The sequence below is a fragment of the Anabrus simplex genome, chromosome 2 (assembly GCF_040414725.1).
Source record: "Anabrus simplex isolate iqAnaSimp1 chromosome 2, ASM4041472v1, whole genome shotgun sequence".
In the NCBI taxonomy this organism is placed as follows: domain Eukaryota; kingdom Metazoa; phylum Arthropoda; class Insecta; order Orthoptera; family Tettigoniidae; genus Anabrus; species Anabrus simplex.
The window spans coordinates 372,103,940-372,131,104 of record NC_090266.1 but is presented as its reverse complement, the minus strand read 5'-3'; the positions used below and the strand labels follow the sequence as shown (position 1 = coordinate 372,131,104).

Sequence of the window (27,165 nt, the reverse complement as noted above, 5' to 3'; positions counted from 1 at the left end):
TGAACAGATAAAAGAATTAATTAAAACAAGAAATGTGTTTACATGAATATAGAGCAAAGATGGCACAAACACTGTTAAAGCAGATAGCTGATAACAGCAATCCAACAGTTGGTGCCATTGCCATAGACATGCAACAAGCACTTTCCAACACCAAAAATAAATCCTGGAATCCAATTTTACAAGAGGAAGTTACGGACTTACAATTTTGATATCCAAAATACAAAGGACAGAACTGTTTCAATGTACCTTTGGTATGAAAGCACTAAAATATGAGGCTCAGTTGAAATTTCAAGTTGCCTCATGCACCATATTGAAAATAAAATACCATCAGAAGAGAAGATTTAATACGTTTTCAGCAATAACTGCAGCAGGCAAAAAAAAAAATTAAAACATAGTTTTCACCTGTCCCAGGTACATTCATGCAGACTATTTTTCAAAAACTAAGCATATATTTATGATACATGGCCAATCATATCTCCCCTACGATTATGATTTTGAAAATATAGAACTGTGCCTCAAGAAAAGTGAAGTATTTACTGAAATTCACTACGGGCAAGAAATTAGAATCTGCAGAAAGAAGAACCCTTTTGATATCATCTTAGTAAAGACAGACCACTTTAAAGATATGTTCTGCAGCATCACATAAAAGAATGGCAAGTTAAGAGCACCCAGTTTTCAGAGGGAAACGTTTTAGTTTTCTCCTAAAACCACAAAATGGGATTTGGTATTAAACCTGCTTACAACGGAGAACCTTATGAAGTAAATCTGCAAAAATGGACATGGAAAGAGTTGCGTTAATCTTTTCAAACGTTTGTCAATTTGTTTGTCGAACAAGTACGTTAAACCTGTAGTTATTTTCTCACAGCAGAGCCCCACCTATACCAGCACTTCTTCAGTAAGTTAAACTTGATTATTTATGTGTTTTTATATATTTATCTATTCATATTCATTTTATCAATTATTCATATTAGTTAATTTATTTATATAGTATGCATTTCCATTCTGGAAGAAAACAGTTTTGTTCTTAACATATATAAACACAATGCAGTATACTCTCGATTATCCGGGATGATGACTGGGGTGAATGGCATGGATAATCAGAATATACGGATAATCCAAAAGCACGTGTATACTGCAAGAATGCTTTCTATAAATGTTTTTAAAATACAGTACCATATAAAGTAAGCTAAAATACATTTATAAAGATAACTCACCCACATTACTGTGCTCTGAAGAAGTCTGTAATGGTTCTCTGCTTTTGGTTGCTCATCTGCTTCCTTACCCCAAGATGTATTTTGCATGCAGCAATAACGTCACTGTATTCAAATCCCCCTTTTCCCATAAAATCCAACAGGCTATCTATACACTGTAGAGCCACAGAATGAGAAACACTTTCACCACCTTTTCCTCCATCCTCACGTTCCCAATCATTACAAGCTTCATTTTATGGTTTCCAAGGGCATTTCCACAGCAAAGGATTGTAACGCGTTCTTTTTAGGATTTGTGTCCAAGAGCAGACTTTTCCTTTTTTGAAGCAAGTGTTTTTCTAGGAAGACATTTCCACATTAGCTCTGACACACCAGCATTACAAATTTGATCAGGGAGAAAATTTTCCTCTTCAATAAAAAACTTGAAGCTGCAAAATAATGCAGACGCTTCTGTATTCACAATAAAACGCTCTCCTTCCACCCTTAATTTACGGATACCATGTCTCTGTTTAAACCTAGTAAGCCACCCTGATGCAGCGTTAAAATCACCCTCTATGCCTAGCGCTTTATGAAAAACCTGGCTTTCTCGCAGTACATGGCACTTGAAATCAGTATTCCTTCTGCTCACTTCTGGTTATACAACATCAGGAGTGCAGAATCAAGCTCCTCATACAATGATGTCTCCTTACTTTTCCATTTCGTAGGACCAGAGTCATTATCGCAGTCCCTTGTGAAGGCTGTGAGTTTTCGTTGATTGCTTTTTATGTCTCGCACTGTTTACATTCCTATTCCAAAATCACTTGCTAATTTGCTTGCAGAGACTCCGTTATCTAATTTCTGAATGATATTTAATTTTTGTTCGATTGTTAGCACTACTCATTTACGTTTTACACCAGGCATTTTTCACATTACAACGTAACGTATCTTACTGTATGACATTCTGTTAACAGCTGCTGACCATTTAAGCGGATCCCTCAATGGACTGCAGACAGCACTTGCCTTCCAGCAACCTTGAAATAAGCCTACCCCCACCTCCTTACAGAACTTTCACTTCGCTATCACAAAATAAGACAGGACAATGGAAGAAGTTGTCGACCAGTCATAGAATACCATACTAAAAATAACTTACCATACACTGCAAAAATATGTACGGAAAATACTGTAAATTCGAACATATTCAATTTCAATTACAGCATTTCTAATAAGGCAAAAATGTGCACGGTTAATCCGCAAACCACAACATTTGCGTCCGGATAATCGAGAGTATGCTGTACCATACATTTAAAAAAAGTCATATATAAAATTAGTGTTCAAAAACCTAGAATATCATTAAAATTGGATATTATCATTATAATTTACAGTGGTAATACCTGCTGGTTCATTTCTGAACAATGTACAATGTTTTGATCAAATAATTAAATGTGTATGTAGATCTTTCTCTGTATGATACTTAACAACCTTTTAAACGTGTTTTTCTCTAAACTAGTTTTTGGCGCATACACCTCTGCTATTCTAATGGCCTCTATTAAGGTACAGCCCCAGCATCTGCCTGATGTGAAAATGGACAACCTCAGAAAACCATCTTCAGGGCTGCTGACATTGGAATTCTAACCCATCTTCTGAATGCAAGCTCACAGCTACGTGACCCTAACCACACAGTCAACTCGCTCGGTGTGTTACAGGCTTAAAAGAATTCCAAACGAAGCACTGACCACAATCTTGTGCTTTTGATGGAAACAAAGAAGTAACCAGCTTGTTCACCAAACTATTGTCGCGGCCACCAAATTAGGCTGGTGAGGAAAACTGCGCTGTCGTCAGATATGGGAATGGCGAAGCGACAGATGGTCGAGAGTCGCTTACCTCCAAGCACGGACTGGCAACGCTGATCGTGCAGTGCTGTCTAGTTGAAGCCCATCCGCTCCACGTCACCTTACACGAGTCATTCCCTGTCATGCAGCTGTTGAGCTTGCACCGTAAGTGCAGTTAAAGATGGATAGTGAATGTGTTCAGCGTGGTATTTCTTCGAGTCTATTATCTGAAGAGGATGAAGTAAGTGCGAGAAATGAACAAGATACTCCTCTGAAGCGTCGTCGGTTGGAAGGGCTTAAGAAGGATTTAGCCAGGCAGCCAAAATCTGTAATTGTGAATGTATTGCAATACGTACAGGAGTTGGCCGACTCAAATATTTTGCAGACTGTGAACTTCAAGAAAAGCCAAGAATTGACTGCAAAATGTGTACTGTTCACCTTCGTTCGGTCCAGAGGTGTGTTAATGAAGCGAAATATTCACCCAACCATAAAATACTTTCATCTCCAAGGAAAACTTGATAAATTAGCTCTGTCTTGAGGCCATGAGGTAGTAAGGTTGCCACCCTACCACTGCCAATACAACCCAATTGAAATAATTTGGGCTCAAGTCAGGAGAGAAGTGGCAGAGAGGAATAAGACATTCAAAATAAAGGACATAGAAAAACTCACGTCAGAAACCATCGACCGTGTGACTGCTGCAGATTGGGAAAAGTGCTTCAATCGCGTGGAAAATCTTCAAGCAGACGATTGGGCTCAGGAAATAATAAGGGACGATAGAATGGAGCCATTCCTCATCAGTGTAAATGACGACTCGACACAAAGTGAGATGTGCGATGACAGTGACTAAGAAGTCTTAGACTGCCTTTTATCTAGAAACCGATTCTTAATTCATTGTAAATTAATGTAAACCTATTCTTTAAAGTAGTTCTTTTTCTATATTATTCAGTCCAATATACATTATTCAAATATTTAAAGTTATCAAGTTAAAAAAGTATTTACGGCGTCCTGCAGCCTGTGCTGGCACGCGCGCCCCGAACTGTCTCAGCAAGCGTCATTTACATGATCGCTTTCCGGGCAATTTTCCAGGAAAACTACAAAACTCACGGAAATATGTTTCAGATAAAAATGTAAGTCAGGCGATTTTTTACATTTTTCCCGCAGACAAAATTTTATTGGCTGAAGAAATAAAAAATTGGCCGCTTACTGAAATTTTCTATACATGATTCTACGGATTTAAATGTACTCGTTCAAGATTTTAGTTTTAATAATTATTTAAAGTGGTTTATGTGGAAAATATTTATACCACTGAAATCAGCAGTCATTTCTGAAGCTTGTAGTATAATTTGTTTTGAAACATTGTACGAAGTAACATCAGGAGCTTGAGAGAGAACAACTTGCCTCGCGCTCCGAAATGATGTGTTCAGTTAAACATTCTTCGCCAGTAGCTACATAACCTTGCCAACAGCGTAATTTCTCTGACCCGCCTAATTTGGCGGCCGTGACAATAGTGGACATCAAGAGTGTAATACATTAGACAGTGAAGCACAAACCAGAAATTTTCATCTTCTAAAAGATTTGAAAAAATATGTGGACATGAATAAAAATTGTATCTTCCAACAGTGGGATATAAACCATGCTTCCTGTCACCAGAGGCCAGTGGTATTACCATTATGCTAGAAGAACTTGCTGCTAGATGGGGAATGCTACCCGAGTCATTGTATACTTTCAAAAGTGTAGGACTGTGTATCTTCCTAATCTTCAGGACAAGTTGAATAGTATGTATACCAAGAAACAATCCCACCCATCAGAAGCATAAGTCAAATACTGGTAACATATTTATTTAAAAGTTTTTTAAAAAATATTAAAAGAATTACACTAGTCAATAAGAATTCCTTAACAAGATTGTAGTCACCAGTTCATTTGAGGGGGCTTGAAACATTGTAGTCTAAAGCAAGACTTGCACACCTAAATTATTATACAGCATTTTAATTAAAAACTTCATTGGAAGCAGCTAAAACAAACTTGCTATTATTAGCGGAATCTTTTCTTATATGGTTCACAATAGACTGTGAACACCTTTAAGTATACAAGGAAATGACATGGGATTATTAAACATAACACTCAACTACATGGTTACAGGATACTGCTTCACCAGCACTAATACACAAGGGATGTGACTCAAAATTACATGCACATCAATGTACAGTAGAGTCTCGATTATCCGACCTAAATGGGACCTGGAGTATGTCGGATCAGCAAAAATGTCGGATAATACAGAATGACTTTGAAAATTAACTAAAACAAACAGGAAGGCCATACTGTATTACTAAAACAATAACATGTTTTACAGCACTCCATTTATTGAATTATCAGTTCAATTGTACAATACATGCAGTATTGAACGAAAACGTTCCAAGTATCTTACAAAAAGAAACTTGCCAACAATCAAGGATGAAAGGAGTTTCCGCCGATATTTCCTCTTCAGTGTTTCCAACACACCTTGGTCCACTGGCTGGCATGATGACGTCACGTTACGAGGGAGGAACATGAATTTGATATCATCACTTCTAAGTTGCTGTTCATTTGGGTGTGATGGAGCGTTGTCTAGTTGAAGAAGAGGTTTCCTAGGGAGAGTGTTTGAAGCTAGAAATTTTTCTACATCTGGAACAAACTGTGTAACAAAACAGTCTTTAAATATGTCAGCAGACATCCAGGCAGCCTTCTGATTCGTGTAATGGACTGGAAGAGCATTAACAGAAATATTTTTAAATGCCCTAGGCTTCTTTGCTTCACTAATCATAAGCAATTTTCCTTTTAAGTACCCAGTAACATTACTACAGGCAAGAACAGTAAATCTTTCCTTACTACGCTTGTAGCCAGGTGCAGACGTCTCGGCTTGGGCTGCGAGAGTTTTTGATGGCAGCATCTTGAAATTTCGCCCAGTCTCATCACAATTAAAAATCTGATAACCGGTTAATCCTTCAGCAAGTATTATTACTTGACATTCCTTTTTAAATTTCACAACCTCATCGGATTTAGTTGACAGTTTTTCTCCACAGATATTAAGCAGCCTAGTGCCGTACCGTTTTTTCCACCGATGAAGCCACCCAGCAGTGGCAGTAAATTTAGGGTCCCCTTCATTAAACTCCTTCTGGAAATTCACCGCCTTTTCTTGCAGAATGGGGCCAGATATTGGCAGGTCCCTTAGTCTCCACCAAAAGTTCGAAATTAAGTCTACCAGTGTCGGATAACACGGAATGTTGGATAAGCGAAGGTCGGTTGAGCGAGACTCTACTGTATATTCAAAGTAAAAGTAATAAGCATGAGAATAAACTAGAGAGTTTAAGACCGAATTAAATAATGTCTATTAGATAACACTAAAGACCACTTGATGAATACAACAAACTCACCAGAATTTCTTCGGTAGACTGTGTTCCCACTACAGAACAGAAGTCTCCAAAATTGGCGGCACAAACTTTGCGAACATAGAACACAGGGTCAGTGCAGAGTGTTGCAAATCTGTCCAGGAACAACCTCTCTGTCGCAGTACAGCCAATTAATGGTGCCATCTTGCTCATCAACTAAACAGAACATTTATGAAACAAAAAAACAAAACAAAAAATTAGGAGCCATACATATTACCGGCTATGTTCACATTTATTAACTACTTCCAACTTTAATCTATCTCAAATTATGATTGGCAGTTAACCCTTTGGTTGCTGTATTCCTTTACGCTCATCAAAGCTGGCTGTGATATGAAAATTAAATCAGAACACATCAGAACCACTTTGATGTGAGCAACTGAATACTTTCCTTGTCGCAAGAAAATAAGAAGAACATAATAATGGAATGACAAGTTCAAATACCTAACATACAATAATAAATAATTAGGAAATACAATGTATATGGCAAAACAACTAATATAATAAAATGGAATGACAAGTTTGAATACCAAATGGACAATAATAAACAAATTAGGAAATACAATGCATATGGCAAAATAATTTACCTAATATGACAAATAAAAATTTGTAAATTAACATATAATTTCAATGTCTGCACAATATATCAAATCCAAATGACATACTAAAATTATCAAGTATCTCTCTTGGATACCCTTTTAGTAAAGGACGTCTCCAAAGACCGTAAAAGTAGTTAGTGGGACGTAAAGCAAATAGCATTATTATTATTATTATTAGTAAAGGACAATAAGAATTTCAATGTTCATTCCCCAAACTTCTCTAAGGACCTTCCTGAAACTTTACTACCAGGCGAGTTGGCCATGCGGTTAGGGGCAAGCAGCTATGAGCTTGCATCCGGGAGATAGTGGGTTCGAGCCCCACTGTCGGCAGCCCTGAATATGCTTTTCCGTGGTTTTCCATTTTTTCACCAGGCAAATGGTGGGCCACGACCAATTCCTTCCCACTCCTAGGCCATTCCTATCCCATTATCGATATAATACCTATCTGTGTCGGTGCGCTATAAAGCAAGTTGTAAAAAAAAAAAAAAAAAAAAAAAAAAAAAAAACAACACACACACACACTCACAGCAAGTTTTGGAGTCAATCATGCTTCCATGCCTCTTGTCTTACAATTATTGTTAAATGCTGCACTTAACTTTTTTTTATATTAGTATTATAAAGCCACTCCATTCGTATTACATGGGCTCGCCATTTAAGCTAATTTGCAAATGCACCTTCATTCAACAGCTTCATTCCCAGTTCTGTCTATTTTCTCGATAATGAGTGTTTGATTAGAACTGCAACAATCTGGACATCCATGAAAATTTTGTTATCAATAACCAGATATCAAAGAAAGAATTGATTGGCCATTTGATCTCACCACCAGGAATTACTCCAGTCATAAAAGAGAAATTACTTAAGACACTAAAGTTTTACAACACTCAATGTATTGAAGTTGCAGGAAATAAAAGAACCAGCAATCAACTGGCTGACGAAATTTTTCAATGCCATAGTTTACTCTGGCTGGGTCTGTTCACAGTGATTGGGTTAAAAACATCACTGTGCCTATATTTAAGCAAAACTGTGACCCAGCAGAATGTGCAAATTACTGTCCAATTCACCTCCTGATACAGATGTTGATTCCCATAGGGAACCTGAAATATTTGTCCCGAATGAGTAAATTTATAATGCCAATTTAGTTGGTCCTTTATTGGACATTGTTCCCTATATCATCTGATGGTCAGGCAGGCATCAATTTTTGAAAATGAGACAGAGTCACTCATAGTGCATTGGCACTGCCTGTGGCTGCAAGTAGCCTATGCAGTGGCCTCCACGGTATGCACTAGCCATGCACCTTGGTAGGTGTGCTATTTAGCAACTGATGAGCCCAACTTAGCACACCGGGGCGAAGTGCTGGCAACTAGGAATGAGTTAGCTGGAAAATTTATAATGTCAAATAACGGACCAACTAAATTGGTATTACAATTCACCTTCTGTTGTACACAATGAAGATTTTTGAGAGAATCCTCGATCGATGACTGTGCGACATCGTCAGCAATAGTATCAACCAGTGCAACTTATTCAAGGGTGAAGGAACAACCGATGCCATCTTCACTGCCAGAATTGCTCATTAAAAGCATAGAGAGAAACACCAGCCACTGCATATTGCCTTCCTTGATCCTGAAAAGGCTTTTGACTGTGTTCCACAATGTGTGATCTGGTATGCACTTCGCGACCATGGTGTACCAGAAATGCTTATCAATTGAAACAAGATGCTATACACGAACACCAAAAGTTGTGTACGTTGCGCTGTCGGCATCTCTGAGAGCTTCCCAGTGAAAGTTGGTGTACACCAAGGCTCGCACTGTCCCCGTTGCTCTCTGTCCTCGTAATGGACACAATCATAATTTATAAGCTTCATGTTCCGTACTGATGGTGTGTAAATAAATAAAAATAAGATTGTTGGATGTACCTCCTAATCAACACAATTTATATTTGGTATACAATATTATGTAATGGTACAGTACATTAAAGCTAGACATACACAACAGACCTACAACCTCGGATTTCTATAACACTACATGTTCCATTCAATCAACTCAAATGGTACTGAGAAAGATGCTCCCTCCTAGTCATCAACTGCTTTTTGAAGTGAGACTCACCATACAATGATGTGAATTACCTGTCAATACCTACATATGTATTGCATTTGTACCATATTGTGAATTTTTATATTTTTAAGATATGCATAACAGAAATTATATGTGGTCAACAACAAGCTCAACACCATAGGTGACCTACACTGCAAGAGTTCAAGAGTATACAAAACTATTTTAATCATCATCATCATCATCACCACCACCACCACCACCACCACCACCACCACCACCACCACCACCACACTCATTTTACCAAGCTTTAACGTAACAAACTGACAAGATTTTAAGAGTATATGTTGAGAAACATTTTTATGCTTAGGCTAATTAATTTTTACAATATTCATGGTCATATGGCTGAGAATGGCCCCATGCAGAGATGAAACTAGTACCATTATATAATATGGTGTACCAAATATAAATTGTATTGCTTAGGAGGAACATCCATCAATCTTATTTTTATTTATGGACACAATCAAACGGGACCTGTAGATGAGTGTCCCTTGGACTCTCCTACATGCAGATGATGTCAAACTTGCTGATACCACCAGAAGTGGATTGCAGCTTCAAACTGAAAATCGGAACAGCCATCTCTCACAATACGCCATCTCTCACTGAACAGACTGAATACCTGGAAACCACCCCAAGCAATGGCTCAATTCATGCTGATGGAGAGACCTTAACGAAGACCATAAGCTTCAGGTAACTAGGATCTCACCTACAGACTGATGGTGGAATACGTGATGAAGTGTGAAATAACAAAAAGGCAGCATGTATGAGATGGAGGGAAGTCACAGGCGTACTCTATGACAGGAGGATGCCACTACATCTGAAGTCCAAAATATACTGCATGATAGTATGTCCTGTTGCTTTATACGGTGTTGAATGGCGACCAGCTGACAAAGCTACGGAGTGCCAATTACACATCGATGGGCATCACACTCCTGCATCATGTCAAAAACAACCATCCACCAACAAATGGGCATTGATCTCCAATGGTATGGTCACGTCCTGCATGCTGCATCTGGAACAGTTGCCAATTTCACCCACACCTTTGAAATTAATGGGCAACGACCACATGGACATCCAAAGCAGTGCTGGCATGACACAGTAAATGGTGATGTGAAGACTCTGAACTTAACACCACATTAGGTCCAAAACCGTGCAAAATGGCGCGCAAAGATTACAACAGCGGACCCTGCATTAGTGGGAAAATACTAGGAAGAAGAAGAAGAAGAAGAAGAAGAAGAAGAAGAAGAAGAAGAAGAAGAAGAAGAAGAAGAAGAAGAAGAAGAAGAAGAAGAAGAAGAAGAAGAAGAAGGTATTGAAATGCCATAGTTACTCGTTGCAAGAAAGGTCCTGCTCTGAAATATAGAAAATGGCCACAGTACCCTTGCTTTGGAAAAATATGCCTGCTAAACAATGTAAATGACTATAATGTCGATTAGCATACTTCCTACACAGTCAAATCTATTAGAATTTACAGTTCACAGGTAGATAATGAACTGCCTTATGTGACATGCACTGCACTTAAAGGGAGCCAGAGGTGCCTATGCTGCCCATGTTAAAATGATGAAATTTAAGGAACATTTATGGGAAAACTATTTCTTCTGTTAATTTGAAAATTTGTCAAGAAATACAGTGGTTCAGTCTTGAAGTCAGGAACGGGGGGGTTCTATCTTTTATAGTTTTTATTAAAAAATGTTTTGGTTACCAACCATAAAATTTTTGAAAAAATTGCTATATTTAATGAAGTTACTTATACACTACTGAACATATTGTCAAATGGCTGTGTTAAAATGTACTTTTGACCACAAGGAGCACTATATATGTTTCATCTGGCTATCTTGAGTGGTTGTTGAGAAAATGTTACTTAAATGAAAAAAATCTAATTTACAGGAAATGGCCTCCAAAGTTTATCAATACATTCCTGCACTATAGGATGGATTGTCAGGATCATCTTCTTCATCCTCCAAGAGGTTCCTTTTTATTCTTCTTTTCTGTCCTGTTGTCCCATCATATTTCATGTCCCTTTCTCTTCTTTCTGCTCCTCTAATCCTCTCTCTGTCAATACTTCTTAGTGCTCGGACAGTGTTCACTCCAGCTTGAAAACCCTAATACCTTCAATACTTCACACTGTTCACTTGGTTGTAGGTTGCTACTGCATCGTAAATGCCAAAGTGCAGTGTTTTATACCCAGAAACACTCTTTTAGAAATCACTGAGCAAAATAAATTGTTCACGCTCTCATTAGGATTCTGCATTTTTCCATGCAGACATTTCTATAACAGTTCTGGCTGTGACTAGTCATGAAAAATTGGTTTTATTGCATCTATCACAGCTGCGGGCAAAGAGTGTTTGAGATCATAGTCCTTTTAGGCAGTATATTTGCACCAGGAATCTTTTGGGCACAGGCCATGTTGAGGGCATTCATTGGAAGAGGCAGTATCATGGAACAATGCCCACACTGCATTCCTCATATCACTAGCATTAGTAGTATTCTGTCTTACTGCGTACCCATAGTTTCACTGTAGACGTTAAATCGCCTCATCAGTAAGCCTGCCTCCCGCTCCTATTGACTTTCCATCACTGAGCTTACTTGAACCCAAAGTTTGCTTGAGCCTTTGAAGCCGTGCTCCCATGTGCTTTTGCACGTGCCCAATGCATTCCAGTTTCTCAACTTTAAATTCATTTCCATATGGTTTCAATTCCTCTATAGTCTTGAAACCTTTCGAGTCACAATCGCCAAGATAGTATTTGTACCTAACACTGTATCTGGGCACTGATTGTTCAAAAATTTGTTTGACTCCTTCCACTTCTATTGCCCCAATTGATCCACTAAAATTTGCCTTACAAGTATTGCTGTGCTCTATGCACCAACAATGTTTTGAAAATATCGCAATGTCTATCACTTTTGCACTATCAGCACTAGTAGCCGTTACAACCCCATTTAGATATTTATGGCCCCTCTTTTGCCCAAGAACCGTCTAATGCCACAGTCAAGTCCCTAGAACCACCATTCATTTCTACAGATTCCTCCACTGCTACCTTCATGGTTTTCATAGCCACATCTTCAATAAAGGATCCTACCAGTTCACAATAGTACCCAAATTTGCTTGGAGGTGGTGACAAGTTCTTGATGCCACAAAAGAGCTTACCAGCTGCAGATCCTTTTCCAATGGATCGAAGACCATACACAAGTCGAACGTTCACATCGAACACTTTAGATCGCACGTCTTCACCAAAAAGACTGCTATGTGAATTATAGAATGTCACTTCGTACTTGCAACATGTACAGATTACCTTCATCTTACAAGCTAAACCGAAGTGCTTTATAATTTCCAGTTCCACTCCTCCACTCGTACACATATTGCACAAAACACTTTCCTTCAGCACAGAAGACAACAGTCCAATATTCAGTACTTCATTCATATTATCATTGTCGCTGACATATTCACAAAATTTATCAACTCCACTAGTCAGCTTCTTGCTAGAAGATGTCTCTGGGCTATGGTCAGCCGTGTGTTGCTTAGCAGAAGAGCTCATTGTTTCCATAATTACAGCATCACAACTTGGCACCACTGTTAATTTTCTTTTCCCTACAGTTTTCCTCTTGTTATACACATGATTCTGAAACCGCGGCATAGTAAACAAAGGAACGCTTTACACGAGGAGTATAATATCAACAAGAATAGGCGCGTCGATGAAATACTTCAAAACTAACAATAACAAACATGGGATGTTTGGCACCTTTAGCGCTTCATTTGATATAGAAAACAGTGTAGCCAAGCTACACACACACACTCTCTCTCTCTCTCTCTCTTTCTGGATAATGTACGGAAAATGCCAAGTAATTCGCCAAGAACTCACGAGAGGCTGTCAGTTCCATTCAGCGGTTCCACCCACTTCCTCTGCAAGCACGTATAGAAACAGCAATAGTTCAGCTTCTAGGGCGAGTAGAATGATAAATCAGTTTGCCTTGAAGAGGAATGTTCACGTTAATTTTAGTAGTAAAAATGAAATAAATATCGTAATTTTTTGGATTTGACCAACTCTGGCTCCCCTTAGAGACAGGTGACAAGCTATGGACAAGCTATATTCCTTTCTATCACATTTATTTTTAACTACCACAAAAACAGCTTCATGATCACTAATACCATTTATTAGTTCAGTTTCCCTATAGAGCTTATCTGGTTTTATCAGCACCACATCCAAGATATTTTTCCTTCTGGTTGGTTCCATCATTTTCTGAATCAGCTGTCCTTCCCATATTAACTTATTTGCCATTTGTTGGTCATGCTTCCTGTCGTTCCCATTTCCTAAATTGATGTCAGTAGATAATAAATACTACTCAAATTCTAAGAGTTCTATTTTCTAGAAATTTAGCCTCTCATCCAGTCACCCTTTTGTCTAGTTCCATTGCCCTCATTTTCGTCAGTAGTTTCCCATAATCTACCCTATAAAAAGCCCTTGATAGATCAATATTGATACAGTCCATTTGACCTCCTTAATCTAATATATCTGTTGTATCTTCCTGGAATAAAGGGTGTCCGGCTTGAATGTATAATGAAATAAAAAATATCCTGGGAAGTAATAAAGATGATCATTGGCAGTTTGATTCTATAAGTAAAGAAACTCAAAATGTCTTTTTACATATCTAATATGCCTCAATATGCGATCCATTAATGGTGAAACAGAGACCTCGCAACTGTATTTCACATCTCTCCATGTGTTTTGTTGCATTGCATATGTAGCACTAGAGATAGCTGCACAAATGATGCATTTAGATGAGATAACTGCATTGAACATGTGAATTTTTAATTAAGCAAACATCCCAACATATAGTTGGCCTGTGAGATAAGTGCCCCATCTGTCTCTCTTCTTTGAAGGTTAAGCAGCTCAGACGGTTGCGCAACACAGCACGCGCCCCGCTAGCCAACTGTTAGGCTTGTAAAATGTCACTTTTGGCTGTGTATCAACTGCAACAGAGTGACAATGTTCCCCACGTACATATCAATCAGGAAGTGGCACAGACACACACCTTTGGGAAACTGGCAGATTGCTTTCGATATCGAGCCACAACACCAAGCATGATAAGAGTTTCCCTAATTGTAGAACCAAACCGCCAATGTTTAACTCTATTACATCTCAAGATATCCAAATATTTAAAACCGTAGGCTGATTTTTGTGACTGCAAGTTTGAGACAACGGCTGAACTGTCAAAAGCTCTTGGCCTGTAGATATGCAGAGTGTCTTTAAAAGCATAAATATTTATTGCCATATATTTTTAAATTATTCAAGAATATTGTAGCATTTTGACTGGCCAATGCGCTTGCCAGTACTTCAAGGCCACCTGAACCATGAGAGCGCTGAGCAGGTGGCACGATAGGGGAGGTGGAAGTGGATAGGTACACAGGCGCAGTCAGACATCTTCCGGGTAAGCTGTACTTTGTGGACAGGAATAGCCACTGTTTTGCTGCCCATTAGTTGAAAAGTGCACATTACATTCAAAATTCCTCTAAATTTAAATGTGAGTTCAGTGTCTGGATTAAAATTAAATTCCAAAGTAGCTGACCGGCTCCATGACTAAATGGTTAGTGTGCTGCCCTTGGGTCACAGCGGTCCCGGGTTTGATTCCCGGCAGGGTCGGGAATTTTGACCATCAATGGTTAATTTCGCTGGCACGGGGACTGGGTGTATGTGTCGTCTTCATCATCATTTCATCTTCATCACGACGCGCAGGTCACCTACGGGAGTCAAATCAAAAGAACTGCACCTGGCGAGCCGAACATGTCCTCGGACACTCCCGGCACTAAAAGCCATACGCTATTTCATTTCATTCCAAAGTAGCTGATGATGATCGATTAGCACCGCTCAATTTGGAATGAAGCCCCAATGGTGAACATTCATTCATTAATGTGTGTGAATCTTCTTCTAAAACATATCATAGGTAACGACAATCCTCATTTCTTCTGGTGGGAAAATTATTGTTCTTGGGAGACATTTCATAAAAGTCTTGCCTGTTTTGCCACATACTTATCACCAACCTATTATTTATTTATAAATGTATTAAATACTCACATCTTTGACCATTCTCGGAACTGCTTTTGTGTTTTCCTTGAAAAGTTTTGAAATGCTTTTTGCGTTGCAGCTCATGTCTTCCTTTATAATTGTTACCGTGGTTTGGTGGATTAGCAGAGGTGAAAGAAGGTGCGGGGGTGAACAGGTCTCAAAATACGAAATTAAAGTTAAGGTAAAATTTAACAAGGTTATATTTTCTTTTCAAGATTAAGAAGTAACAAATAGAACAGGTACTCAGTAGCCGTAACACAATTCGAAAATGTACAATTACAGTGATTACAGGATTTGGGCTCCGAGAGCCAGACACACAATTCTTGAGCTATAAGCCCAACCTTACGATATACAGAATTCAACAAAGGGGCAGAAGACCCCAATCATGCCTAGGAGCACTTGCTCCTCTTTACACGGTAAAGCCTCCTCGAGGCATACAACAACTCAATTTTCAAGAAAGAGCCACTCGCTCTCAAAATTTAAGCCTATCAAAGGCCACACCAAACTCCACATTCAAGTTGTCCTCCAAGGACATGAAAACAGGGGTAAAAATACCCAACCTACTGAGGCCTATTAAGTAAAGAAACAGGTAAATTACATGGCCTCTAAAATACCAACTTGAGAGGAGGCGTGCTTGCACTCCTAATACACTTTATATAAAACCTACTTGGCACTAGGCCGTTACTGCAAGGGCTAATCCCATACTAAAGAGGTGACTTTTAGACGGAAACAATTTACATTACGTTAAGGAAGAAACGGTTTTGAAAATAAGTTCACCTCAATGCAATATGAGTGGGAGCTCGAGAGGGTTAAGCACTCTCTATCCTAATATGTAGTTTAAAAGATAGAATTGATACTAAGTGTCTTTACATTTTAGGGGAAAAGTTACATGGTGGAAAGGCTTCAGACCTGCCCCGAGAGTTAAACTGCTGAGCTGACAAGAAAAGAAGTTATTAAACGGCCATTACCTGGTGGCTGAACTGCTGCCCGAAGAAAGAGGCGCTTCCTGCCCCCTGCTACGTACTTTACGCACTGATAGATGTTACTGAAGTGGCCAGGAGACCCGAAAATCAGCAGTTTATATACCCTTGTGCAAAGTTCGAGGCGTTTCAGGAATGAGAACACCCTCCCACAAAAATTTTTTTGGTTAACGACGAAAACCCCTACACTAGATGAGGAAGAAACACCTTATTGGTGGAAAATTAATTACAGAAAATTATGATTGGCCAGTTCCAAAACTGGCAGAAAGAAAGGGTTAATATTGCCAACTTAAACAATAACTGAAAGAAATTTAACAGAGAACAAACTTATGAATTCAAAATTTCTCCAAAAACATAGTTGTTTCACTTCGCACTAGGGTGTACAATTCTAGTTCTTCAGTAGTGCCATCTGGAAGAGAATGACCACACTTCTTACTACAGGCAAAACAAAAATACATCGAAAACGACCCAGTTCAGAAACTTCAAAATTTCCAAGTAGTGACATCTTCTGAGAAACTTGAAAATTAACACAGTAGATAAAGTTCAGACTTCCTCCAGTAGAGGAGTTTCAACTGGCGCAAAGTTTGAATTAGCGGCATGGGGGTGTACCACCCGGTACAATAATCATTCTTACACAAAAATATGTGGGCAAAAATATATATATATATGGAACGACCTGATTTTTTGCAAGAAATCAGTAATGGCGACGACCCCTATGTAGATGGTGACGGAACAAATGATATTGAACTACAAGCAAGAATTTTAACACCTGATGATATCCTGACTAAAATTTATAGCAAAACATTCACTTCTGCAAAAGATGTCACCATTTTCTCGGAAGTTCCCATTCGTAACTAATATGAAAATCACAGGGCTTATACCCCGTAGTACAAAACCATACACTAGCGTCAACAGATTACAACTGAAGGTGAAAACTACTTACTTCAATTCTTGAATTCCTTGGAATTAATGGTTTACCTCCACACATTCTTATTTTAAAAACTGGAACCACAGCTACACTTCTTAGAAATCGGAACACTTGCCAACGGCTCCTAAATGGAACAATATTAGGGCCTAATTCTAAGGAGTATGTACAAAAATTGTTTAGATTTGGGAATAATAGGTGGAGATTAAGCTGGATAGAGAGCTCTAATCGATCAAGCTGACTTAACAACATCTGATGAAACACTTCGATTTTCTTTCAAGAGGCATCAATTTCCATTTTGCTCAGTATTGAAAATGAAAATCCACAGCCTGTTTCCAGTCATTTGACCGGGTCAGGAATGGAATTAATGAAGCCCCAATCTAGCGGTGAGGATAGGAACTGTGCTGGCTGCCGAAGCCTGTCGCACTCCTCTGAGGCAATGATTAATGACTGACAGAAGAAATGAAATGATATTGGAGAGTATTGCTGGAATTAAAGATGGCAGGGAAAACCGGAGCACCCGGAGAAAAACCTGTCCCGCCTCTGCTTTGTCCAGCACAAATCTCACATGGTGTGACTAGGATTTGAACCATGGAACCCAGCAGTGAGAGGCCGGCGCACTGCCGCCTGAGCCACGGAGGCTCTCGCTCAGTATTCTATATCAAAATCAATAAACCTCAAGGGATGTAAAGGTCTCTATTTACATCAGCCAGTTTTTAGCCATGCCAGTTAAATGTTGCAATGTCAAGAGAGCAATATTATAAAGTTGCAATAGTGCCAAAAGGTCAATATACAAGGAATGCACCTAGCAAGTGCCTGCGTGGTTTAGGTCACGTAGCTATCAGCTTGCATTCAGGAGACAGTGGGTTCGACCCCACTGTCGGCAGCCCTGAAAATGGTTTTCTGTGGTTTCCCATTTTCACAGCAGGCAAATACTGAACTGTACCTGAATTAAGGCCACAGTCGTTTTCTTTCCACTTCCAGCTATTTCCTATCCCACCGCCGTCGTAAGACCTACCTGTGCTGGTGTGATCTAAAGAAAATTAAAAAGAATAAAGTACAAAGAACGTTGTATATAAGGAAATCCTTCAATACATATTTACACCATTCACAGTCAAGTCTTGACAGATTTCAGCTAGTTAATCTTTATTTTATTATACATTGAAGCCGGACACCCTGTACTACAAGTTGAGCTTCAGTGGAATAATTTTTTTTTTAAACCTTAACATCCTTCTATCAAACCAGTTAATAATTTTGCAAACACGTCTAACATAATCAGAAAGAATGCTTTCCCAAAGCTTACATGCAACACATGTCAAACTGACTGGCCCATAATTATCCACTTTATGTTTATCATCCTTTCTTTTGTATATAGGGTCTATGTATATGGCCTATTATGCTTGCAATCATGTTATCCTTAGCTGACTTCTTTGCTACGTTCAATTTCCTACTAAGTACTTCAATTTCTCCTTACTTCCACAACTATTGCTAACTATTTCCTTACAACCCACACCTCCTCCTTAGCCTCTTTCTTTCTCTGTCATAATACAGCGGGTCTTTACCATACCTTACCACATTTATAAGTGCATACCTGTTTTCACATTCCTCAACAATTGCTTAAAAACCCATCCCATAGACCGTTTAAACATTTATTTACCATTTTCCACAGATCAAAATTATTTTTCTTTAAATTCCCTAATGCCCCGTCTTATCAACCATATAGTACTGCCTAACAATCCTACTTTTCAATTTTCCTTTCTAATGCATTTATATTAACTACAACGAAAACAGCTCTGTGATCACTTATACCATCCATCACATCAGTTTCTCTATAGATCTCATCTAGTTTTCCCAGCACCACATCCAGAATATTCTTCCCTCTATTTGGTTCCATCACTTTCTCATTCAGCTGTCCCTCCCAGATTAATTTACAATTCGATGATCATGCTTCCTGTCGTTTGCATTACCTTCCCAATTGACATTTGGTATATTAAGATCACCTGCTACAATCACATTGGCTTCTGTGTTGTTTCCCACATAACTCATTATCTTATCAAATAACTCTATATCAGCATCACCAATGCCCTTTCCAGGTCGGTACACGCCACAAATATCAAATTGCCTCTTATCTTGAATTTTATCTCATCCTGAACTTTTTTGTAGCTTAGAAATTATTCTTCCAACAGTATGAATACTCATCCTCCTACCGTTCCTATCTTGTCTCTATTATAAACACTTCAGTTCCATGCGAAAATTTCCACATCCATATCACCTCTCAGCAATATATTAATTCCTATTACAATATCTCGTAAATATATATCTTATAAATGACTTAATTCTATTCCATTCTTTACAATGCTTCTAAAGATCAACACTAACCTTTTTTATGTCATCCCTACTTGACTTCCAGATCCCTGTATCCTCATCACCCCTCCCAAGTACACCCCCTTTCCCTGTAAGTACCTCCCTCTAACCCTTCTAAACAATCCTCCTAACTTACACGTACCATTACCATTCAAGTGAAGGCCATCTGAGCACAGATCCCTCTACTACCAACCCATTCAGATCAACAAATCTCACTCTCAGTTTCCCACATATCCACTCAATAGTCTAATTTAAACCCTTGATCACCTTCTAGTCAGTCTGCACATAATATCAATTGGACGCCATTATGCATAATGGAACCAAGAGCCAATATAGGCTTGTGGTGCTATCTTGTAAGACTAGAACAGAAACCATCCACTGATGAAATTATTGGAATAGTTTAAATTAAAATAATAAAAGTGCTGGAAACCTATTGGTGTGATATCGCATATAAGAACAGAGCGCTAATGATTCTCTTATTCATTTTCGCTTGAATGTAGCTACAATACACATCAAGGAGCCAAGCAACAATGATTCTTTTGTGAGCTTCAAAATCTGAGATCAGCTGTTTTGCAATAAGGAACCAAGTGCACGAAATTTGTGCGACTGTATTTACATAATACTAAGTATAAAAATATTATGAATTAGGATTAATTTCAGTAGCAGAACTAAATTAATTATTCAGTTGTGTCTATCACTTTAGAAGTTATGTTTGTTAAGTGAAATATCATCTGCCCTTTATCTTAAGATGTGATGTTTGCAATGAGGTGCTTATAGCAACTAATAGTAACCATTATTCTAAAATATTATACTAAACAATATATTTTAATAGTAGTTTATTACTTTCATGAAGTTGAAAAATTTAAGAAACGAGATTTCCACTTCCGGAGGTGCACAAGGCCCTGAGGTTCATCAGCCTACACCAAAAGTGAGTACCAAGTTGATTTCTGTGGGCAAATGCGGCCAGACATAGAGCTAACCACTCTACCCCACCAAGCGCTTACGGACAGTGGAAGTCTTTACCTTCCACCCCTCCGTGAGACTTCATGGCCCATACAGAGATAACTTCATTACTTTCAGGGACAAATCCCCAAAGTTAAGTATCATGATTCTTTAGATAAATCAGAAATATCATCGCCAAAATTCCTTGAAGATGCACAAAGTACAAAAAAGACTTGCAGTAGTCACAATGGCTGATGGTATTTGAGAGAATTTTAACCTTCCATCTTGTACAGTAACAGTAATTATGTAGTCTGCTTTGAACAGATATATGTTCAGTTAACAATTTATCCACTTTCAAGCAGTGCACACAAGTCAAAAGAGTAAGCCTACTGTCGTAATGTTTATTATAAACACTCAAGTTTAGGCGTTAATTACAAATTAACTGATAGGCCTATTTCAAAATGAGTTATACCATTAGTTTCCTACTTTAATTCTGAATTACAGCATATAAGACAAATTGTTTTTGAAGTTCATTAATTACTTTCTATTTGTGGTTGTAGTAAATATTGTCTGGGTCTTCGGCTTCTTCTCTAGGAACTGCTCAATTAAAAATATATACATGGAAAACTACTTGTCTGATGATAATGAAATTTTTATATGTTGGAACCACATGCATTCATAGTGAAAAACTCAACATACAATTTTTATCAACCATCCGCCCAAAAGTTCTTTTCTAAAGCAGCATTTTCTCAGCCCAGGATAAAAGTACAACAGGAAACTTGGGCTTGTTTGGAAGCACTCGGTCATGATTATCAGATACTAAAACCATTGAAACCGTACAGTGTGATGCTGAATTAATGAAGAGTAATATTAATGGGTAGTTGTATGTGCGATGGACCGTGCGATTAACAGCAGACAGGGTGGTAAGATAGGGTACAGGGTTGCCATTTACACTTGCCCCGGGCAGTTGTGAAAAGGAATGCCCAGACCATGGTTTGTCCGCATGTTATTTTCAGTCTGCCTGTATTCTGTATGTTAGCCACATCACTTCAACATGCCTCCGAGACTACCATTGCAATGGTTTTGAGTGCTAATTGTTTCCTTCAAAGTGAGGGGGGAAAAGTAGGGGACACAGGTTTCCTGTGTACTGGAAAATGGCAGACTGTATTGGATTAATCCCTGTCGTCAGTGAAGAGAGAGTAGAAGCCGCTTCAAAGGAGAATTATAGAAATATATCATCCAGGTCAACAAAGAAGGAGTGTTTGTGGCTGGGGCATTTCAATATCCAACTCTATGATTTTACTTTGGCCACTGTATGAAGAAATATACACGATTTTGACATGAATATGGCATTCCCTACAGTTAAAAGCCTCCGCCTCAGACTGTTGGAATATATGGGGATTTTACTGACATGTCAATTTCTACATTTTTGAAACTCTGGAAACAATGTTTAAAAAAAAAAAAAAAAAAACACTAAGGAAGTGGAAGACTACCACTGGGAGAAAGATGGACAGTCTAAAAATGTCCCTCATTTTGAGCCAGTCATAATCAACATGAATGACAGCATTTCCAATTCGTGGGAACACAGTGATTTTTCAGACGAAGAATACCGACAGAATTAAATATTGTAAAGTTATGTAAATAATGTAAATAACCCTTGTAAAATCTGTACAGTGTGATATTACTAAATAAGGAATCCAATCACTTTTAAACCTGCAACTGAATGCCCGAAGTCCTTATGAGAAAATATGATGGGAAGTGGAATTTGTACGAGGAAATAAAACCAAAGTTTGCAAGTTAAAAAAAAAAAAAAAAAAAAGCTGTGTTTGTTGCATGCTGTGTTCCTATTGAACGCGGCAATGCTGTACCCGATTTCATCCAGCCTGTCACCTGTTAATCCCAAGGCACAGCACGCATACAACTTCCCATCAATATTACTCTTCATAAATTCAGTACCACACTTTACCGTTACACTCATCGTAGATTACGATAACCACAAATGAGTACTTCAAAATAAGCCGAAGTCTTTTGTTCTATGTTTACGCTCGGATGAGAAAAATTTGCTTTAGAAAAACAATAAGAACTTTCTTTACGGTGGTTGAAAAAAATTGTAATTTGAGTATTACACAGATAAAAGTTTCATTATCATCAGACTAGTAGTTTTACATGTATATATTTTTAAGTGAGCGGTTCCTACAGAAGAAGCCAAAAAAACGGACAATATTTAGTACAACCACAAATAAAAAATAATTAATGAACTTCAGACACAATTTTTCTTGCACACTCTAATGCAGAATTAAACAAGCAAAATAATGATTTAACTCATTTTGCAATAGGCCTATTGGTTCGTTAGTTATTAAAGCCTAAACTCAAGTGCGCATAATAAGAAATCCAACAGTAGGGCTCTTAGTAATGGCATAATCGAATTACCTCTATCTCATTATGTACATAATCGAATGAGTTTCAAAAATCATTCAGTCTTACCGCAAGATTAATTGGTTACGTCATGAATAAAGTTTGCGGTTTAAGTGTGTCGATGGATAATCGGTTGAAAAAAGTGAATAGATGAATTCGTAGGAAAAATAGAAATATGCAATATGCAATGTTGAAACTAAATGAGTGAATGAACTGTTTTAGCCTTTAATGTCTGTAAAATAATGTTCCTTATTTAAGTAAATACGTTCTTCTGACCGCATAATTGAAGCAAGCCCAGTACTACCAATTGACAATTTCTTTTAACTAGCAGCAAGCAATGTATCCACATTAATTTTAGTCAAGGAGAAAAAATAAATTATATTAGCTTTAAGATCACAGCAAATTACTTTAAGAAGAAGAAGAAGAAGAAGAAGAAGAAGACTAACACAGCTCTTATCCCCTCTCATTCACACAATCTTTTTTTCCCCTCTGGGTTGGGGCAGTATAATAACATCCACGGTATCCCTTGCCTGTCAAAAGAGATGACTAAAAGTGGTCCCAGGGGCTCTTCAGTTATTTAAGAAAAGAATGACTGGTCGGTTGAGCAATCGAGGGTTGACGATCACGGGGCCCATAGCCAGGTTCAGGCATTGCTTCTACTCACCTGTGCCAAGCTCCTAACTTTCGTCTATCCCAACCGACCTTCCTTGGTCATCTCTTGTACTTCTCTGACCCTGACGGTATTAATTTACTGAAGCCTAGGGAGTATAATAATAATAATAATAATAATAATAATAATAATAATAATAATAATAATAATAATAATAACAACAACAATAACAATAATAATTGCTTAACATCCCACTAACTACTTTTATGGTTTTCGGAAAACTCGAGATGCTGGAAATTAGTCCTGCAGGAGTTATTTTATGTGCCAGTAAATCTACCAACACAAGGCTGACACATTTGAGCAATTTTATGTACAGTAAAGTCTCAGAAATCCGAGGCTCCGTTAAAATTGAGCGTTATTTGAAAAAAAAAAATCACAAATTTAAAATGGGTTTTCCACAGCATTTAATTCCCTGCTTATTCCCCCTATGCCATCGTACTGTGCATCCCCTCTACTGAGATCATGCGAGTGTTGATGTCGTGCCTAAAACCAGAACGTTTTTGAAAAAGAACAGTCTGCCACTGCACACGAGTTGCTACAGCCTTACCACAGAAATGAGAGTTTTATCTAAAACATTTCAAATGGGGCAAGTGATAATATTTACCTGTGATGCAGTCAATCGTCAAAAAAAAAATTTAAAAAAATCAATTTTTATTTTGCCAGGGCCAGGGGCTTTACATCACACCGACACAGATAAGTCTTACGGCGATGGTGGGAGAGGAAAGGCCTAGGAGTTGGAATGAAGAGGCCATGGCTGTAATTAAGGTACAGCCCCAGCATTTGCCTGGTGTAAAAATGGGAAACCACGGAAAACCATCTTCAGGGCTGCCGACAGTGGGATTCAAACCCACTATCTCCCGGATGCAAGCTCACAGCCGCACGCCTCTACATGCACGGCCAACTCGCCCGGTAATATCTTTTTTAAATCATGCAGTATTTTAGGCCAGCAGACAGGTGTATATGATATGTCAGCATATGAAACAACAAATATTCATAAACTCAAGAGTATACAAAACAGAGACAAATTACAGAAGTAGCGTCGAGGCCTTGAGTTAAATCTTGTTGATCCGCAGCTAACATCCTACGGAAAAATTCCAGCAGCTTGGCTTTTCTGAAAACAATGAAATTTAGTTAGTGCGATGTTAAATCAGGAGTTTATGTATATTGCAGGTTGCATTTTCTAGATTGAAGTAGGTTTGGGGTTGGCAACAGCCAACAGCCAACATGTAAGACACTTGGTCGCAACAGACTAGCCACACACTATCATTTTCAATTACTTCAGGCCAGAATGGAATGTATGCACTGTTGAAATTTTGCATCACACTGGCATTGTCTGGTTTGTTCAGAAAGCAAGTAAAAAGCATGGGCTTCACTTGCTGTCCTTTCAGCAGTGTTACTAAAATATTGCAAAACAAATCTGTTCTGAGTTTCAGTAGTTTCATTTAGGAAAAAATATACTGGATCATCAGCTACTACTGGCCCGATATATTTTTGCTTTTTCTTCGTACAGAGGTCGATGATATGATTTTTTTAAGGTGCTCTCATATGAAAAAGACTTCCCAGTGTATTTATGCAAATACGATTGCATAATAGGGTTGTTAAGCTTCGAAAGTGAATACCACACACCCGAAATGTCTTTACAGCATTATTTATTTATTTATTTATTATGACTTCTTTCGTGTGGCAAAGTTAGGGCACCCGACCCTCTCTTACACTCAACCACTTTTCTTCCTTGAATCTTAAGGGGCCAGTGCCTCATCAATAAACTGATGTCGCAGTCCACCTTCACTACACTGTAGCTCTTTATTCTTTACCACATATTCTACTTGATGCAATTACGTCAATAACACGAATCTTGCAACACAGAACAGATCACTCACTCTGAATATCACCTGCACTGAACTGTTTAACATCATGCATTTTCCCAGTATTTATTTTCTGTTTTGAAATGCCAAATATTGGCAACAAAGGAGAACGATGAAGACACCACACTCAAGACTAAAAAATTAAAACAGTTTAAATTTGCTCCTTCTCCAGCAGTCACTAGAGGCGATTGGGAATTAGAAGTAGGGGGCAAAACAAGGTGTATACACAATAAAAAGTACCTGGGTTTGTGTGGTATAGCTGCTGGGTGGGGAAGTGTATATAAAACTGAAAAACCTACAATATGGTAAGTTTTTTATGCTCTCCGGGCAAATTTCAACAGAGATATAAAGGTTGACAGTTTACCAACTTAAGTGAGGTAATAATAGCTTTTCTTTTGATTCAATACTGTAAATAATTCACCAAAGGAACAATATTACACACGTATTGTAATTAAATAAAAGTAAGGTGTCAATATACAATGAAAAATCTTTTAGTATTTGACTACACACTAAGAAACTATCAAGACACTAAAGAGACTGCCAGACTGACGAATGCGTGCGGCAAGCTGGTGAATCGTACCCCAGTGTTCACGAACTTGACCAAAAAAAAATATCCCTGCTACCCTTCCTCACAGCACATGTAAAATCTCCACAACTTGCTGTGGCGCTATATAAATCAGTTAGCCGCGACGAACGACATTTTATGCATATTTTCGCCAATTTTTAAAATAATTAATGAAAATAAAGAAAAGAGCTGATAAGACAACAAGGTTTGTACAAATTCCTTTATGTAATAATTCCCATAATTCCTAGTTTCAGCCAGCTAAAATGAAAAAAAGAGCAATGTTTTCTCCACAATGTGAGTGGGGGGAGGTTATGCGCCCCTCACCCACCCTAATCGCCGCTACTGCCAGCAGTCAGCAACACTGATAGGCAGGATTGTTAATTGATAAATGTGACTTCACCTCCCTCCTTTCCTTCCTGTTGAAAAGCTTTCGTCTAACTATAATGCAATGAACCGCAAGATGATTTGTGGAGCTTTCGTCTAATGCGAGTTCAGTGAGGCACAAACTATTCTGAAAGGTTTTACCTAACATGATTGCCCTGAAGCAAAAGTAATATGTTTACCACCCTGAAGGCCATAAATTCTAATAAAAACATGCAGAAAGCAGATTTGCCTTTTTATAAAGAGAAATAGTAAATATCTTCCATGAAAAAAGTAGATTAAAGTGCAAACATTTGATTCTTTTTTTTATTTTTATGGGAATAAAATGCGGAAAACTTAGGACGGGGGAGGGGAGGGGGTGCTAAAATTTGCTGACATTGAGTTAAGGTACAAAAAGGTGCAACCAAAACATGAGCATAAAAAAGTGTGATACGGGCCTGCCTGCCAAAATAAAATTTGGGGCACCCTCAAATACAATGCAAAACCTATGAATAACTTAATATAAATTGAATTACAGCAGGTAGAAGTAATGCAACATATTGTCAAGTTATATGAGCAAAGGGATTATTTGTTATTGTAAGATTATTAAAAAATAATGTTTAATAGGGTTTTATTTGACTGCCTCTGGGGTTCAATTGGCGCATACAAACTGAATGAATTCTACCCGCCTGATCTAAATCCAAACACGCGAATTGAGCAACTGACCAGAAACTTCTTCCCCAGCAAGCATTTGAACTGAGTGAACCGCTATTATGTGCCTTAAAAAATATGATTAAGGGTATGAGACACATTTAATAGAAGTTAATCTGTCAAGCTGACAGATTTTGTTTACAATAAAGTCTTGCTTATTTCTG

General features: G+C 38.2%; 1 protein-coding gene across 6 annotated transcripts in view; it reads right to left on the bottom strand.

Moving 5' to 3' along the window:
* LOC136864144 (serine/threonine-protein phosphatase 4 regulatory subunit 1) overlaps positions 1 to 27,165 on the bottom strand; it is a 1,196,145-nt gene that overhangs the window by 120,283 nt on the left and 1,048,697 nt on the right. For all 6 annotated transcript variants that reach the window (XM_068226182.1, XM_068226183.1, XM_067140780.2 and 3 more), the window contains one exon: positions 6,427 to 6,597. In XM_068226182.1, the coding sequence (XP_068082283.1) occupies positions 6,427 to 6,597 (171 nt within the window). The remainder of the gene's footprint in view (positions 1 to 6,426; positions 6,598 to 27,165) is intronic.